The 17,489-nt window shown below is 45.7% G+C and overlaps 1 protein-coding gene across 7 annotated transcripts in view; it reads right to left on the bottom strand.

Moving 5' to 3' along the window:
• The window catches only part of LOC101749151 (serine protease inhibitor Kazal-type 5-like), an 89,567-nt gene that overhangs the window by 9,969 nt on the left and 62,109 nt on the right, over positions 1-17,489 (bottom strand). For 3 of the 7 annotated variants that reach the window (XM_046900540.1, XM_046900538.1, XM_046900541.1), the window contains 6 exons: positions 13,136-13,270; positions 3,347-3,372; positions 2,254-2,438; positions 1,854-1,917; positions 185-312; positions 36-84 (listed from right to left, as the gene is read on the bottom strand). In XM_046900540.1, the coding sequence (XP_046756496.1) occupies positions 36-84; positions 185-312; positions 1,854-1,917; positions 2,254-2,372 (360 nt within the window). In that variant the 5' untranslated portion in view covers positions 2,373-2,438; positions 3,347-3,372; positions 13,136-13,270. Of the gene's footprint in view, positions 1-35; positions 85-184; positions 313-1,853; positions 1,918-2,253; positions 2,439-3,346; positions 3,373-4,529; positions 4,680-13,135; positions 13,271-17,489 lie in introns of those variants that run through there. The other 4 variants (XM_015293893.3, XM_046900543.1, XM_046900539.1 and 1 more) reach the window with 4 other exon arrangements.

The raw sequence follows: 17,489 nt of genomic DNA, 5'->3' as shown, positions 1-17,489 counted from the left end.
TAGACTTGTATATGAACCCAATACTTTAACCTCACCTTTTGTTTCCCTCTGGTTGAGGTCGCCTTCTGCTCATTCTCCCTTTTGCTGAAAGAGAAGGATGAGAAAGTGAGGAGAACATTGCTGTAGGAGCCCACCCCGGCCCCATTGCCACTCTCGATAACAAACATTGGCTTCCTCTACTCACAACTTCTCCGCACACATGATGCACTTATTGCTGTGCTGCTTCCCCGAGGAATCCCGGACGGGATCATTCTCTCTCGTGCAGGAAAGCTTCCCATTCTTGAACAGATCCCGGAACTCCCGGCACTCATCCTGCAGCAGCACCAGAAATGTGGTTTCACACAGACATGCTGACCAAGATGCATCTCCCATGAATCCACACAGCGTCACCGCCCAATCAATTACATCTCTAACAGTTGTGTTTCCTTCAGGCACAACTCAGTGGCAAACCATGAATTGTTTGCCTGATGTGTTTTTCTTAAACCATAGCACGCATTGTAAAGCAAATAAATCTGTGTTCTTAGCTGAGCACATTCATCTTCTGATCCGGGGGAGTTTTATTTCTAATAGAGGAGGCACACAAGAGCCTGGCTGAAGAACTTAGATTCTACTCTGAGTATAAAAGCAACACTTCCTTGCTTAGTTTTGCATGAAGATGTCCGTTTCCCAAACTGCTGAGGGCACACACTGAGCACACTACCCAGGATCTTAAAAAGCAGAGGGCAGCGAAGAGGCTGCAGACAACAAACCCTTCCATACCTTGAGCTTCCAGGTGTGCAGGGATAGGAGGGGGCATTTGTACCTTCTGCACAATGTGATATTATGTGTTAACATCACAAGACTTTTGTAGTAAAACCTTCTTAAGCATTTCTGTCTCTTCTGAGCAGTTCTCCTATGACCTTCAGGACCCGCAAACAGGTCTGGGGCATCAGCAGCACACATGCTACACTGAGCCTTAAGGCGCCTTTATACAGCACTTTTAAGGGTTTGGGTTTTTTTCCCACCCTCACAGTGTGTGGAGGAGATGGTTTGATAGCTTATCCCAGCTCTGCAGGTAGGGAAGTCAGGTCCAGAGAATTCCTTGCCAAAAGCCACACTGAATGGGTAGCTGAACAACGAAATCCAGGGTGGGTCTCTGCCTGACACTCTGGAACAGTCCTTCTGCCTTTAGGACCACACATTGGCAAGTCAAATGTTTAAAAAAAGATTTCCTTAAAACAGCTATGCTTTATAAATCATTTAAATTGCCTAGACACAGCAGAGCCAGAGAGTTATCCTGCTTAACTAGGAAGTGTAAAAGAATAAATCACCGCAGCCAATGCTATCTGATGGAGACCAGTTCACTCCAATTCTGAATGAAAACCCAAGATTGGAAAAGACACGTTCCTCTCCATAAAGGTATGTTGTCTAGAGAGACAGCTGTGGGTGAAAGAAACCAGCCGTGTGCATCAACAAGATAAACAGGGCACAATTAGAGCCAGCCTGTCCCACACCCTGCCCTAGTCAGAGCTCTCATGCGCCATCACTAATTACTTGCCAGATGCCAAAGGCGTGCTTTATAAACAGGAGGTATCTTCCTTAGCCTATGTTCTGGCCAAACACAGACCATAGGTGCTCTGTCAGTAATTGCCTGACAGGGACTGGGTGAACAGAGTTCAGGTTTCTTTTATTCAGGCAGAAAGCACAAAGCTTGCTGCTGCTCCAGCTACTCTGCCCTGAGCATCACCAGACCCATGTACATTGACCAAGCTGGCGTTCCCCATGTTGCAGGCAGGGAACAGACAGAAAGCAGAGGGCCCACCCCACAGCATCACCACTTGGCTGGCCAGCAGCAGGGTGATGCTTCGCCTCACCTCTCCAGAGTTCACATTCCTGTTTGCTTCTTCACCACTCCCTTTGTTTCTTGAGTATCTTTCCCTGCAAGAAAGGGGGGTGTGAGCAACAGAGTGGCGTGCAGTGCTTGGACGTAAAGCCAAAATAACCGGTGATTAAAAGCAGCCCTACCAACCCCACCTCCTCATTGTGCAACGCAGTGGGACAGACCAGGACTCCAGCCCCATGAGACATGCTCAGGGTATTCAGCATCTCCTCACTGGTGGCGTTTCGCCATCATTTCTCACTGCCTAACATGCAGTTGTTCCCATCCTATTCAACATCCTCTACAGAAACAAAAAAAACTGCTGGGTCCACTGGTTTGCTGGACAACTGCAAACTGCTTTGGCTGGCCCAGGGCTCTGAGGGGCCGATACTCACAGCAGCCGCTGGCACATCAGGCACTTGTTGAGGTCCCTCCTGCCATCAGGTCCTCTGATGGGCTGCCTGTTGGTGTGACAGGAGAACTTCCCGCTGCGAAGGAGGGACCAGATTTTCATGCACTCATTCTGAAATGCACGGAGGAGGACGGTCAGCGGAGGGCTCTCCCGGAGGCCATCCAGGTCCTGCAAACAGTTCATCCACATTTGGTTGTCTGGGGGCTGCCACACTCGTCTCCCCCACCCCTTGCTGCACTCTGAGCTCTTCTTGCCTTGGGAGCAGTGAGCAGAAAGTTCAAAACTCATTGCAAGGGCCATTATTCATGAGAAAAGGAATACGCACTTAATTTGCATACAGCTGCAAATTGCTACCCGCTGCAGGGGAGGACTTTATGTTATATTCAAGAGCATAAAATACAGTCCTAGAAGTGCCAACAGGATGTGAAAGCAATTGGCCAGAGTGGAGTAACTGAGGAGTGATTTGGGTGCAAGGGATGAACCACAAAAGCACACTCCTCAGGGATGGGAGCAGTAATGCCTAACGCTGCATCAGCCAATTGCCTCTTCTGCTGGGAATGTGGGCTCGAGAGAATTAATGAAGCATTTAGTTATTTTTGGCTACTATGTTTTCCAAAAGGGTCTTTACTAAGGAGAGAGAAGCTTATTTGATTAAAACGTGAACGAAGCTGACTTCTCAGCCACTGAATCAAATCATTTTTCTGAGTCTCAAAGGACTTGGCTTAATTATTATAATTATCAAACTCAGAAGTTACCAGAAATGGGGGTTACTGCTGGATCAGAAGCACATTCTTGAAATATTACTGGAAATACAGCTCACACCATTTCTAACCTCATTCCATCCCAGAGCAGTTCAGACATTTGTTCAGCATCGCACACCAAACACACAGCTAGAGCCATTGCTGACTGTACACTCATTGTCTCTAAGCATAGAAAATCACTCCTCTCTTTCAGCCACAGGAAAAGCACGATGCTCTTTCAGTACGGTTTGTCTGCATGACTTTGCTTAGAGCACGCATTAAGCAGCGTAGTTGGCAATACAAAAGGAAAGACAGAATAGAAAAGGTTGGACTCGCCTTAATTGAAGCTTGGCTGGCAACATCTGCAGCAGAAAATAAACAACAATGAAACCATACAAGGTCTTTGAAAGGAAGTTTTAAATCAAAAGCATTTAATTAAAATATTTGATGCAGTTTCCTAATCCACCCAAATACCTCTAGATAAAAGCTAATCCAATACATTATTGTACATTGACAGAAAGGACTAAGCATTAGAGACTTTCTAGAACACTGCTGTTTTTTTGTCATTCAAATGACAAAAATCACATTTTTTTCCTTCTTTGCATCTTTGTGCCCTCCTTTATGCATCACTTCTCTCAGTCTTAAAATCCCAATTTCAAGGTTGCGTCAATAACTGCTTATTGTTCTACTCTACTGCAATGGTAGCGGTACCAACCTCATCCAAACATTGGCTTTCATCTCCACCTTAAATTGGGATACCAAAGCCAGCCCATTATATTGTTGTTTGTCCAAAGCTTCAAATTCCTTTTCAAGGCCCATTCCACTTGCAGTACTTCATATAAGCTACAGAATTAATGAGTCAGTAGATGACCGGCTGATACCTGTTTCTTTCTACTAAGCCACTTAGAGCATGTATAGTACATATTTCATCCTTTTCTCTTGCATCATCTGTCACATCACAGGGAACTATCAAGAAATCCTCCATTAGATCTTTTTCAGTATAAACAGTAAAGTGAAAGACCATTGCATCAGATCTGAGCTCCTGCTCAAGTTTCCCTATTGCAGCCATATGAAAATGCATTCACTTACAAGGAGATTGACTAGAAATTCCCATTTTTCTGAGCTCACCAGAAGGTGTAGTATATTTTTGTTCAAAATTAGACTTTTATGCAAAAATTCAGTCTGGCTGGAAGTTCTTATTCTTCCACATAAGCAGTTGGGAGGTTTAGTTTCAGGGTTGTTTTTTTTTTTTTAACGGTTAACTCCACTAAATATAGATACTTGCACTTGAATATGGAGGAAATTCACCATTGTCACATGCAAAAGAAAAAAACATTATAAAAAAATGTGTTAAGTAAAATCAGTCCCACGAGTAGTACAGTAAGAAAAAAAAAATGGTCTTCTGGTTACATCACTGCTCATTTTAAATAGTACGGCCTCTCTAAATCCTTTATCTCACTGTTTTTAAGTGCTGTACCAGTCCCAGATTCCAGCACAGAGAGCATCAGAGGTTACTAACCTGAGAAGAAGCAGAAAAAAGCCAGAGCAAGGACCACCGAAGCACCTTCTATTTTCATGGTGAGGGTGGCAGCTGCTTGCCTATGTTGCCTCGATTAGCGCATTGCTCAATGAGACCCAAAGAAAAGGCTCAGGTCAGATCACATATATATAGATGACCAGGTTCTCCGCCTTCATTATGACATAATCTCCCCCAGAACCATCATTAGCCACAAAAACCAGTCTGATGACAGTAGCTTTAAATTCTAATCATCCCATTAACACAATTAATTTCCATAAGGATGGGACATATTTGAGTCACTCCCTGCATTTTGTCAAGGTAAGAAAATTGCAAACGGATCGTTTCATTTTCCCTTACACGTAGACAGAGGAATTCTTCCCATATTTAGAATGGCGTGTAAGACAGAGGTATCACTCTGACATACCATTAATACCATTTCATATCTCAAAAAAAGCTGAAAGGATTTTGTTTTAGTTACTTTGTCCCAGTAGACAATAGAAAGACTAGGTCAGTCAAGACCTCCGGAAGTTGAACTGTTTATATTAAAGCAATCCTGTTTGAACCTAAATAGTAAGCATTCAGACAAGCCTGAAAAACATCAGGCTTGAGGTTCTGTTGAAAGATTTCAAATTTGCTCTTACAGTTCACGTAGAAAAAAACCTTACTGCAGAATCCTCATCCCTTCCTTGTCTCTCCCAGTTATCTTCAGAATAAAGAGCAATGTTATCGGTGAAAAACCTTTTCTCAGCCCACCTGGCACTTGGAAGACCAAGCAGCCCTGCTTAGGCCTCTCCCAAAGAAATGATGAAATATGAAGACTGCTGTTCCATAGGACAGAGTTTCTCAGTAGATGCAAGAGCAGAAAAAGATGACATCGAAGTTTCAGAATGTGACTACACGGGAAGGAGCCAGGTGCAATGCTATCTAGGATAGATAACAAACAGAAGAAATGTGAGAGAAAAGTCATTTACAAGGTTTGAAGGATGTGGATAAATGGCAGCCCAGCAGACCAGAGCCACAAGAGCCTTGAGCATGGGCAAGCAGGCAGAGGCTGCACAGGAGAGGCAGGTCAGCACCATCCGAAGGAGGAAAAAAACCCATACTTTTGCATGATATATGCATTTGGCCGGAGGCACCAACACAGCTCAGCTCAAGTATAAATCCTCATCATAAATTGCTGCCATATTTCCCAAATCAGAATATTTGCTAATGTTTAAAACTGAAGCCAAAGCCACGTGAGTAGAAAGTCCTAATTTGGTGTGTGGTTGTCCCTAACATTTCTTTTCAACTCAAAAAGTTAGATCACACACAGATTCACAGTGGTGAATTTGTAAAAGAAAACTGCCTGAGGTCACACAGATGGTTAATGGAAGACCTAAAGAGCTGTGTTGACTTGAATCATGACATGGTTTCTGTAAGCATATTCAGGCATGGAATTAGAGGGGAGGACAAAAGGAAGAAAAGACAACTAGCCTGATATGTTACGTCTCAGTAAATTCTTGGGAGAAATTGAAAAAGAACTACAATGGAAAAAGCCAACAAGGATATGGTAGTTTAAAAGTGAATAGAATCCTATTCAGAAGAAAAAAACAAAGGCATTCTTGGTTACTGAGGTGTCTTCCCATGAATCAGCCACAGAGAGGTAGAAAAGGCGCATCTTTAGACAGGCTTTGTTTTTAAGATCATATTTTCCACTAAAAGCTCTATTCTTCTAAAAAATAAACACAGTTTTACTTCAAGACAACAACCCTGATCCAGAAGGAAGTACTGTGGGTACTGGACCCCGCTGGACTGACCAAGCAAGAGCAAATCCTGGCCCTGGCAGCACAAGGAGGATGGAAGCAGTCAAGAAAGGTGGAAGAGATCCAGGTCCTGACCCTGGAACAACCCCATGATTGCTGCCTCTCATTCCATCCTCCCACCCCCTGCACCCTGTCCACCATTCAAACCCACACCAACATCAGAAGTTCCAAAATCAGAGTAAAATTTCCCCCCCCAAAAAAAAGAGATGATTTTCATCCTAATTACAACCACCTGAAAACAAATACAAAACATGATGTAAGGGGACAGGGAGAATTCTACAAAGCCATAAAGTTTAAAGGATTTGTTATGGTGTACTTGAATTGCAAGAAGCAGCCCAGGCAGAATAAAGAGGTATGATAGCAAGAGTGTGTTAAACAAACCTTGCATTATGTACTTGATTAACTTTATTGATGGATTTACACAATACAGTCTCAGTCCTGCACAGGAAACCAGTCAGCCCATTCATTTCCTTAGGATTTTCCATTGCAGGATTGGATGTGCTGTAGGAGAGAAGATCCTGATGCTTTAGCAATAGACTTGCTATGGCATCTTGGTAATCTAGATTTAAAGCTGAAGAGTGCTGAGCCACCAAGGAAAGCAGCTGTGAGCAAGAATCACAGAATCACTCAGGTTGGAAAAGACCTTAAAAGATCATCGAGTCCAACCATGACCTGACCATACTACACTAACTCTAACAACCCTCTGCTAAATCATGTCCCTGAGCACCACATCCAAATGGTTTTTAAACACATCCAGGGATGGTGACTCAACCACCTTCCGGGGGAGCCTATTCCAGTGCTTAACAACCCTTTCAGTAAAGAACTGTTTCTTGACCTCCAACCTAAACTTACCCTGCTGCAACTTGAGGCCATTTCCCCTCGTCCTGTCACCAGTGAGAAGAGACCCACCCCGCTCTTGCTGTAAGCACCTTTCAGGTATTGGAGGAGAGCAATGAGGTCTCCCCTCAGCGTCCTCTTCCCCAGACTAAACAGCCCCAGTTCCTTCAGTCTCTCCTCATAGGACATATTCTCCAAGCCCTTCGCAAGCCTTGTTGCCCTTCTTTGGACCTGCTCCAGTCCTTTCTGTACTTAAGTGCCCAAAACTGAACACCATACTCGAGGTGAGGCCTCACCAATGCTGAGTATAGGGGTAGGATTACTTCCCTACTCCTGCTTACTCCACCATTCCTGATACAAGCCGGGATGCCATTGGCCTTCTTGGCCACCTGGGCACACTGCTGGCTCATATTCAGCCAACTGTCCATCAATACACCAAGGTCCCTTTCCATCAGGCAGCTGCAGGGTTGCCTGGGGTTGTTGTGACCAAAATGCAGGACCCGACACTTGGCCCTATTGAAGCTCATACAGTTAACCCCGGCACATCGATCTAGTCTATCCAGATCCCTCTGTAGTGCCTATCTCCCCTCAGGCAGATCAACACTCCCTCCCAACTTGGTGTTGTCTGCAAACTTACTAAGGGTACACTCAATCCCCTCATCAAGATTGTTAATAAAGACATTGAATAGAAGCGACCCCGGTACTGAGCCCTGAGGGACACCACTCGTTACCAGCCACGAACTGGATTTAACTCCATTGACCACAACTCTTTGGGCCCAGCCATCCAGCCAGCGTTTCACCCAGCAGAGAGATGCAAGAGATGCTGCAAAGACACTTTTGTTCATTTCTCAGCTTCAATTCTGGAGGAAAAAGTAAAGAGCTTATAAGAGATGCCATACCAGGTAGATCAGCTCTCACTAGGTCTGTTACCTTACATCCCCAGTTAGAAAAAAAAAGAAACAGTATAAAAATAATCATGGAGGAGCAATTGGGAAAAAACAAGGGAGGAAAAAAGGCTGAGCAATATGAAATTTAGGCAAACTCTTCTGAGATGGAAACCCGTAGGGTTATGCATCACCTGGGGATGTTTTAGTTGAGGGAAAGCTTCCTGGCAACATAACTGTTGAAATTCACTGTCTTGGTAGTTCCTCTCCAGCAGGGTGCTGCTCTCCACCCCAACTGTTCTCCACCCCAAGCAGCTCTGACAGTGTACTCCATGCCCAAGAGTTGGAGTTGTGCAGCCCCATTCTCATCCCCCAGAATACAGTTGTTTTTTGTCTGAAGTCTCCAAAGCCACTACTGAGGAGCAAATTGAGCCCTAATAAGAACAAAGTCATGTTCCATCCCAGGGACTGTCCCTCTCGCAGTGCTAAAGCTTACTTTTTTTTTTGCCCTGAAAACCCCACATCTCTGCAATCAGTGCTGTGGCTTCAGCACCGCTATCATGGCTCTCAATGAGTAAAGGAGACTTTACCTAATGTCACTGCTGGGTCCTTAGACCAGACTAGAAAAGCAACACACGCCTGCATGCCGCCAGCCCTGCTCACCTGCAGGGCCCAGAGCTCCTCACCCCTCCTTGCTGAGCCCCAGTCAAGCTCACCCCACCACAGCCTGCATAGCCTCAGTGGTCCCAGGGCTCTCTGTCAAGCATCTCCTGCTCCATCACTGCTCCTCCATCACCACTCCCCATCTGTTCAGACACCCTGTGAGACCAGCTCCCACAGCTCTGCTTCTGTTTCAGGGAAATGAACTTCATGTCCAGTGAGATATAATGCGAGTAGGGAAACTAACATTTTTAATAAAACTACTTGTTATTCCCATCAGAGCTGTCCTTTCCTGTCCTAATTTGCATGCTTTTTTACCTCCCTACCATCTCTTTTCCCCTCTCAGAGGGGCTGTATCCACACTGGCACTTGACACTTATTTCTCTGAAATACTGAAACTTCTCCTTTCCAGCCCACTGCTACATCTCTCTCTCAAGCCAGAAACCCTCAGGGCTAAAAGAAGAGACATTGCTGTTCGGCATATTTAACAAACCAAATGTAGAGCAGATTATATTTTGCTTTCCAGCCAAAGCAGAGTCCAGAGCTCTCAGCTCCAGCAGTGCAGTATGAGCTGCACCTCCAGAGTGAGATATTTCAAAGCCCAAGGACTCCAAAGACACTTCCCCATTTTTAATCAGCCTCTCAGCATCATTAACGCTTTAAGCTCAGAACAAGAGGTTCCTTGCAGCTTCTTTGGGCTCATCTGCAGCTCTCAATTACAGAATGTCAAGGGTAGAGCATTGTGCTGTCACACGTAATGTTGCAAGCCAGAACTGCATTTCGGGCTGCATCTCTGCATGTTGACTATCCCCCCATTCTGTGCACCTAGGTGCCTTGCTTAGAGCCTTGGAGGACATATTGGAGGACATATGTGCTGTCAATCACCACATTAGGATGGCTTCCCCCCCTCCAGAGATACCCAGTTACACACCTACCCCATGCTACAAGAGACACGAGTCTCATCCATCTCTTCAGCACAGTTTGGGAGGCACCAGATCTGCACACATCCCATACAGGAACAGAATGTAAGACACTATATGACATTCTTTGGCTTGCACCCACTTCCACAGCCAAAACCCAGGAAGTGGTCAGCCAACAAGACAGTCAACCCCAAACGAATGGAAATGTGTTTGAGTTTCCAGACTGCAATATAATGCTTCAAAGCTCCCCTGTTTGTACTTACTGCTACAACAGGTCTCATACAAGCTTTACCCAGTCCTCCACAGAAACAAGTCCTGGTCATCCTGAAATCCCACCAACACCACAGTTACCCAAGGTCTACATCATGATCCTCTCCCTTCAGCCAGGATGAACTACCTGAGCCCCAAATGAAGCTCCACCGCTCTGATCCAGTGAAGCGTCCTTCCCAAGTGGCTGGGAAGGTATTACCCTCGTGCTGGGTATGCAGCTCAGCTCAGCATCCCAGCAGCTGACTCTGCACGCCACCTGGCTGCATTGCTGCAAATGCAACAGCTGTTGTGTTAACTCTAAGCATCCTGGGGCACTATTCCCTCTTTGCCAGTTCACAAAGGAGAGCAAATTGCTGGAAGCCAGAATGATGGGAGTTTCCTGACTCCATCAGGCCTCTGAGAATTTCAGTTGCACAGCAAGTCCTGTGTATCCTAGAGCACATAGAAAAGCAGCAAGAGGTTTCAGAAACATGCCCAGGGCACGGCAGCAAGCTTCACCAAAAAGAATCTGTCAAGACTTGCTGCTTCAAAAGGACAAGATGTGGAAAAGTTTAATTTGAATATGTTTTATACACCCCTATGCATGGAAAGCATCTAGCCACTTTGCCTCAATCCAGCATGGGCTGCATCCTCCTCTGGACCCAGTATCCCATGGGTCACGACCTTCCCTGTCACTACGTGCCCTTTCATGCCAAAATCTACCTTTTTACTCTGATTAGCTCTAAAACCACAAAAAAACACTGCAGATTATAGACTGAATTATGTGTCAGTTGCACAAACTCCAGCATGAAATATTGGTGACACACACGGCAGGTCTCCTTGCCACATCTGCAGTACAATCACAGCAAATCCCAGCACCCCGTGCTTGAACAAGAGCATGGCCTTGCCTTTGCAGCCCTTCCCAGCCTGTGAGCCATCACAGCATGGCGCTGACTGTTCTGGACAGGTCTTTGCCACTGCTGACTTAGCTTGAAGATGCTGGGGAGGAGGGGGAAGTGAATCAGGAAGTGAGCAACCACGAGTGGTGCACATCTGAAAGGCAGGGATGAGGCTAACTTTGGAAGATCACAGGAATAGCATGTAACGCATGCCATCTTCAAAGCACTAATGAATCCCTACAAGGTTCCCCTGTTATTATTTGCATTTCACAGGTGGGTATATTAAGATGCAGAAGGCCACATTATCCTCTGGGTCACACCTATTTTGGTCTCTTCATCCTTGGTCTTACACTGGCATTCATCCCAGTGGTGCGAGAGATCCTCCTGCAAGTCACAACAACAACGCTATCTCTCAGGAAGGCTTGGTACAGGAATCACTAGTATGATCTATGGTCTGATTTGCACAGCACACTGGACTGACCGGTCTTATTGATCTCAGCTAGCCTTGAAAACCTACCAGCTAATCCTCCTCCTTGCCAGGCTGAAGGGTACAAGGAATTCTGGCTTGGGTTGGTTTTTTAATAATGCTCTTTTTCTGGATGTGAAATGTCGGACAGAAAACTAAAGGAAAGACTCATTTGTGAGCATCCAGCACACCACCCAGTCTTGTTTCATGCAGCAACCCCAGTCTGGCCCAGGAAAAGGTCCCACCTTCCCACCAGGAGTCTCCCTGCAGCTCAACAGCTTTTGTTTGCAGAAGAATGGAGCTGCCCTGGGAAGTGTGCTCAGTGGGAGAGCAAAACTGCTCCCCAAGCTATAACCAATACCATGTGGGGCTGGGGCAACAGGATGCTGGAACCAGTCTCTGCATCGAAACAGCGAGCTCTTCCCACCGACTCGGAGGAAGCAGTCTGCCGATCCCAATGTCAACGCTTTCCAGGGCGGTATTTGCTCATTAAAAACTGATGTGCTGGAGGTGGTTGGGTTTTGATCTACAGGGCCTCAGCAAATAACATCTGCGCAGTGATGGGATTTCCCACGGCAAGGCACCATAACATCCCATGGAGGTGCAAAGGACTTGCAGGCTCAGGCGGCCACCAAGGTCTGTGCTTTGATGAGCCCTACCAGAGCTAGCCGATTTCATGGCCGTTAACAGTATTTGTAGCTTAGATAAGGGTAATCAAAATCTCATCATTCAGGGCGTAAACTGATCGCCTGCAGGGGTTAGAAAGGAATTTTACTTCATGTGCAGAGTTGCATAACTGCCTAGATTCATTGTGGGTATTTTCTAGCTTCTACTGAGCACCAGTCATGGGCCATGGCTAGAAGCAGAGTGTGGCACACCAGCTACAAGTCAGAATCGTCATGCAAAAATCACAGCCCCATTGTTTGGAGACAAAGTAGAGTCTTTCTGAGTCTGGCTTCAACTCACACATGGAAATAGAAGACAATGACTATCATTGGGCTGCTGAAACAGCAGAATTTCAACAGAGGATGAAAAATCTGTCCTGAGATTAGTTTCCTGTGGATAGCGAGAAGAGCAGCGGCGAGCCCACAGGCACAGCACACAAAGGATTACACAAGGCAAAATGACCCATTTGAATAAGGTTGCCCCATCTCATGCCGCCAGCTGGACCCTGTAAGTGCTGCTACAATGGGGGGTACCAACAACTGCCTTCCAGCAAGGCCCTTGCATGCCATCCGCCAACCCTTATCACCAACCTGAACAAGGAGGGACAAGAACATGCTGTTTTTATCTCTGCAAAATTATTATTTATGCTTTAATAGTGGCAAAGGCACTATAATGCCGGAATTGGCCGCAGGGCGTGGTGGCCCAAGCACCAGTACCCATCAGCGCAGTAAGAGCAGGTGGCCAAAACATGCCCCATGTGGGTGTTGGTTGCTCTTAGATTATAGTATCACCACACCCCACTCAGCTAATTGCACCACGAAACTCAGATCTCCACCATATCCCACTGCCAGCCTTGGTGGCAAGTCCCTTTACCCATGCACGTGATCCATCACAGTGTTAGCCATTCCTCTGGGGAAAGCTGTGGGAAAAACCCCCGTTTCAGAGCTGCATAGAGGGTAATTGAGAATAAAGCATTTCTGTGCATATATGTCACTATTGACTTTCCACCTGAGTTTTTCCATGTGACTCATTACCTGATGCTGTGGTTTGTGACTGGAACTGCTGGAAAGTGCTCCATAGAAAACCAACAATTTTTCCACTGAAAATGCAATACATTATGGAAATTCTTATGTAAACGTTATTTTATTCTATGTTCCCCAATTTTAGGTTAGAGCACACGACTAGCAAGGTTTTTATGATTTGCATTTGGTGGAAAAGCCTACCTTAAAATGAGAGGCCGTGGAATATCTTCATGGCACCCATAACTGCTAAATTTCAGACACTACATTTCCCCAATCTGCTGTGGCAATGCCTGGGTAAGAGGAGATTTGTTCCTTTGCATAAAGGTTTAGACACATCTGGAAAGAGAGGCATGGTGTGAAATAGCATAATTAGCTTCAATCATATCTGGCTGCTAAAGAGTTCAGTCTTCTCAAAGCCAATGGCACAGTCCATGATGCTTCAGAAGGGAGAGGAATCACCAAACTGAACTAGGATTTTCAAGAATCACATTAGATATAACACAAAGAAACCTATATTCAGTCCTCACTGCTCAGCTATCTACTCACATGCCAAAATTTGAGTTTCATATGTATACCCGAAGTGTAGAGGAGCAGACTCCAGGACTACTCTGGACCAGAGTGAGTTTTCAGCCCAACTCCTTGCAAGTATATACCTGGTTCCTAGCTAATTTACTTACTATTCAGCTAATCATCTGTATTTTCTGTTAGGAGCATATAACAGGTCCTTTCTGGCAACAACACTAGGGCACTATGACCACAATTCCAGCTACCCATACGTGAAAAACCCAGTTCTTCTGGCATCAGAATCCCACAGCAGAGCCTTCTTTCAAGTCTGCACTTGTCTATGCAACGCTTTCTGGCTGGACATCAGCAGTTCCACTTGTGCCGAGTCAAGTATTTGCTCTGGTCCTGCTCTGAGCTGCACAAAGGCTGACAAGACATCCCATCAAGTCTCTGCCCATGTGTCAGCAAGCAAGGGCACACCATGCCCAGGACACACTCCAGGTCTGGCTTCCCATTTACTCCATTAAAGAGAGGAGGAGGGGAAAAAACTTCGCTAAAGAGTTTGTGGGCCATTCACTTCTGCTATTGTTCCCTCCCCCCCCCCCTTCCATCTTACTTGAAGCACTCTCAAACACTGGAAAACATATCCTTAGTGTCCTTCAGTCAACTTGCACCTTCATGGCAGCTCAGCACACGTTTAACCCAACCACTTTCCCTGAGTACTGTTATAAAACATTCTTTCCCCATAGGCACTCATCCACATGCAGCTCTGTTATACCTGCAGCAGGAATGCAGTCACCAAGGGAGGCCCTGAGGTTTACCTGATTAGCTTTAACTACCTGTGGCTTTTTGCTTGTGTTTAATAACATCATTCCACGCAACACTCTAGCCCGTGTACCCATTTTCAGCTTAATAAGCATCTCAGTGCAACCAGGTCACCAGTCTGGTGGTGGAGCAGATAGGTTAACGAACACCTAATGACAGCATTGGAAAGTAGTATGTTCACCAGCAGTGATTAACAAATTAACTACTGGGAGCAGCAAGTGGCAAACACCGACAGCACCTCAAAGCTGAAACAATGCCATGGAAAGACCCAAATCGATATTATTTCAAGGTTTTCTAGGAACATCTGGAACATGACCTGGCCCTTTTCTCCTCTTCTGCCAGTCAGTGCCTGGTACTTCACATGGGCAGCATCTGACAATGGAGCCAAGTTTCCACGGTGCTCACTCGTGGTCTAAAACATACAATGTCTTAGCTGAACATACTCCAAGTGTTTGACCGTAATAATGCAAGACCAATAACAACACTGCCTTTCTGGGTGGATTGCTGGAATATCTGAGCCTATGATCCCTTCCAAGGCTTGGCTTGCATTTGCCCTCAATTTACCATCTGAAAAATCATAGAATCGTAGAGAGGAAGGGACCTTAAAGATCATGCCATAGTGAGAACTCCCAGAGCCTTCTCTTCTCCAAGCTAAACAGACCCAGCTCCTTCAACTTCCCCTCACAGCAGATGTGCTGCAGACCTCTGGGCTGCGTTGTGGCCTCCTCTGGACCTGCTCCAACAGCTCTGCACCATCTTGTGCTGAAGGCCCCATGCCTAAACATAATACTCTAGATTGAGCCTCATGAGTGCAGAGCAGAGGGAGGACAATCCCCTCCCTTCCCACTGCCACCCCTCTGTTGATGCAGCCCAGGATACACTTGACCTGGACTGCAAGCACACACTGTTGGCTCACATCCAGCTTTTTGTCCACCGAAACCCCCCCAGATCCCTCTCCTCAGGGCTGCTCTCAATGAGTTCTCTTTCAGCTGTCATCAATAAAATTGCTGGGATCAGTGTTCTTCAAGACAGACCCCTGGGGGACACCACTCATGACTGGTCTCCACCTGGACATAGAGCTGTTGCCCACAGTCCTCTGGCTGCAACCATCCAACCAGTTCTTTATCCACTGAATAGACCAGCCTTCAAATCCATCACTCTCCAATTTAGAGACAAAGATGTGGTGCAGGACCACGTCAACCGCCTTGCACAAGTTTACATAAATACTGCATTTGCACCTTCTGTGGCAACAGGGCATGGAATAGAGTATGTCACACACCAGCTGCCATGAGTACATCCATACACACCTGGCTACACTTCACACACAGTGAGAGCCAAAAGGGAGACATCTCCACTGCAGAACTGAAAGAGGAATCAGAGACTGAGCTGCTTCTTCAGGGATTCTCCCTTCATTTTGATAAATCTCTACTTGTAGCAAGGCTGGTCTACTGTTTTTGTAGAGCCTTTCTCCTTTCCTTTCCTCTGAATCTGTTACATTTGCTCAGTTTCTGCTGCTTCTTGTCCTTCTACAGCCCTGGTACACCATCCAGCTGCTGTAGAGGTCTATCCTTGTGCAAATCACTGCCTCCCCATAAAGTCTGTCCACCCATCGTTGGTACAGACTGACTCAGTACCAGATGTAGCACACAACTATCAGCATCCAAAGCCTATACTCTTGTACTCATTACCCTCCACGTTTGGCCCCATGGGCTGTTTTGCCTGATGCGCTGACTTTAGGGAACACATTGTGCCTTGTTAATCGCCTTATTGGAGATGCCACAGAGCCCGCTTCCAAAGATGTAGGACAGATATAACGTGATTCACTCTCACATTAAAACTGCACTACCTGCATGGAGCACAGCAGTGCACAGAGCTCCCAGGTCATCAAGTTCATCTGCCTGTCGTCACTAGTAACCACATCACTAGATCAATTAGAGAGAGTGTGATTGGCCTGTCACAGCTAATGGGCTTGTCAGTCTGACAGAGGAATAAACGATCCAAAGACTAGAAGCTGCAACTAGGCAAAGTCAGGCTGGAAACTAGGGGTTTCCATTCAGCAGGGCTGGGTTTGTACAGAGAGCAGCAATCCAGGGCATTCCACATTGCCAGTGGATTTTCAGTCTAGTCTAAATGTTTTGCCAATGCAATCTTATCCGGTGGTTCTCTGCCTAAAATCCATTAGTCAATAGACTACCAGTAGAGGGTTTGTGAAAGCACGAGAAGAGCGGTTCCCATCAGCTGCACAGCAGTAAAACTCAGTGGGGACTTTCTGAAGGAATTTCACCTTCCCTGGCAAGACCCATAGGAATCCACCAAGCTGAAAGAAATGAATGGAAAAACACTGCCCCAGTTGAAACAAGAGTTAACTCACAGCAAACCTCTGTCTGGTTAACTGCTCTTCTCTGACTGATTAACTAGTTTAAATCCCACCCTAACCTACGAGCTACATCCCATCCCCAGACTCACAAAAGCAAGCAGTTAAACAGAATTTATTATTTGTTTTCAAGGTAAAGCATAAAATGAAATAGAGAGGTACCACATCCACATGCCCCAGGCTTTTTTCCGCATGCTTTTGAAGATGCTCTCCTAGAGATTAGACTGACATCTAAGATAATTAGCATATCTTCAGGCTGAAGATTTAATTAATAAACAAATAAGTCTCATTTAGTTAGAGAGCTGGGGAATTTTTGTCATGATATTTTCTCCTAACTAAACAGGTGCACATTGCATCATGGCTATAATGGTGTTTATAATGATGTTAGCACCCACCACTTTCCCCCCCTCCCCCCCTCACTGTCAGTTCTGGGGAAGAGAAAAACTTGAGGTAAAATAATTTCAGGGCAAATACAATGTTTTTCTTCATTCTCATTCTGTACTCCACCGTACACACAAAAATCGTAACATCCCAGCTTGAAACATAGCTTAGACAGCAAATCACTAGCATCCAAAGAGCATTCAGAACTAATGCCTGCATTGTATTGGGGTACTTTACAACCTTATGAGGGATGATACAGCAGAGCTGCCCAGAATTCATAGTGTGAATTCACCTTGCATCTGAGCAGCAGGACAAAAGGTGGTTATTACCCCTTCCCCTCCCCCCCCCAAGGATGAAAACCATTCCTATACCTTCATGCTGGGTGTTTACTGAGCCCCTCTAGTGCAGCAATGTCAAGGAAAGTACCAGAACCTTACTAAAAGAAGAAAAAAGGTCTAAGAATTTACATCT

This window comes from Gallus gallus, chromosome 13 (assembly GCF_016699485.2).
Source record: "Gallus gallus isolate bGalGal1 chromosome 13, bGalGal1.mat.broiler.GRCg7b, whole genome shotgun sequence".
In the NCBI taxonomy this organism is placed as follows: domain Eukaryota; kingdom Metazoa; phylum Chordata; class Aves; order Galliformes; family Phasianidae; genus Gallus; species Gallus gallus.
The sequence above is the reverse complement of the archived record's forward strand: the minus strand, read 5'-3'. Positions and strand labels throughout refer to the sequence as shown.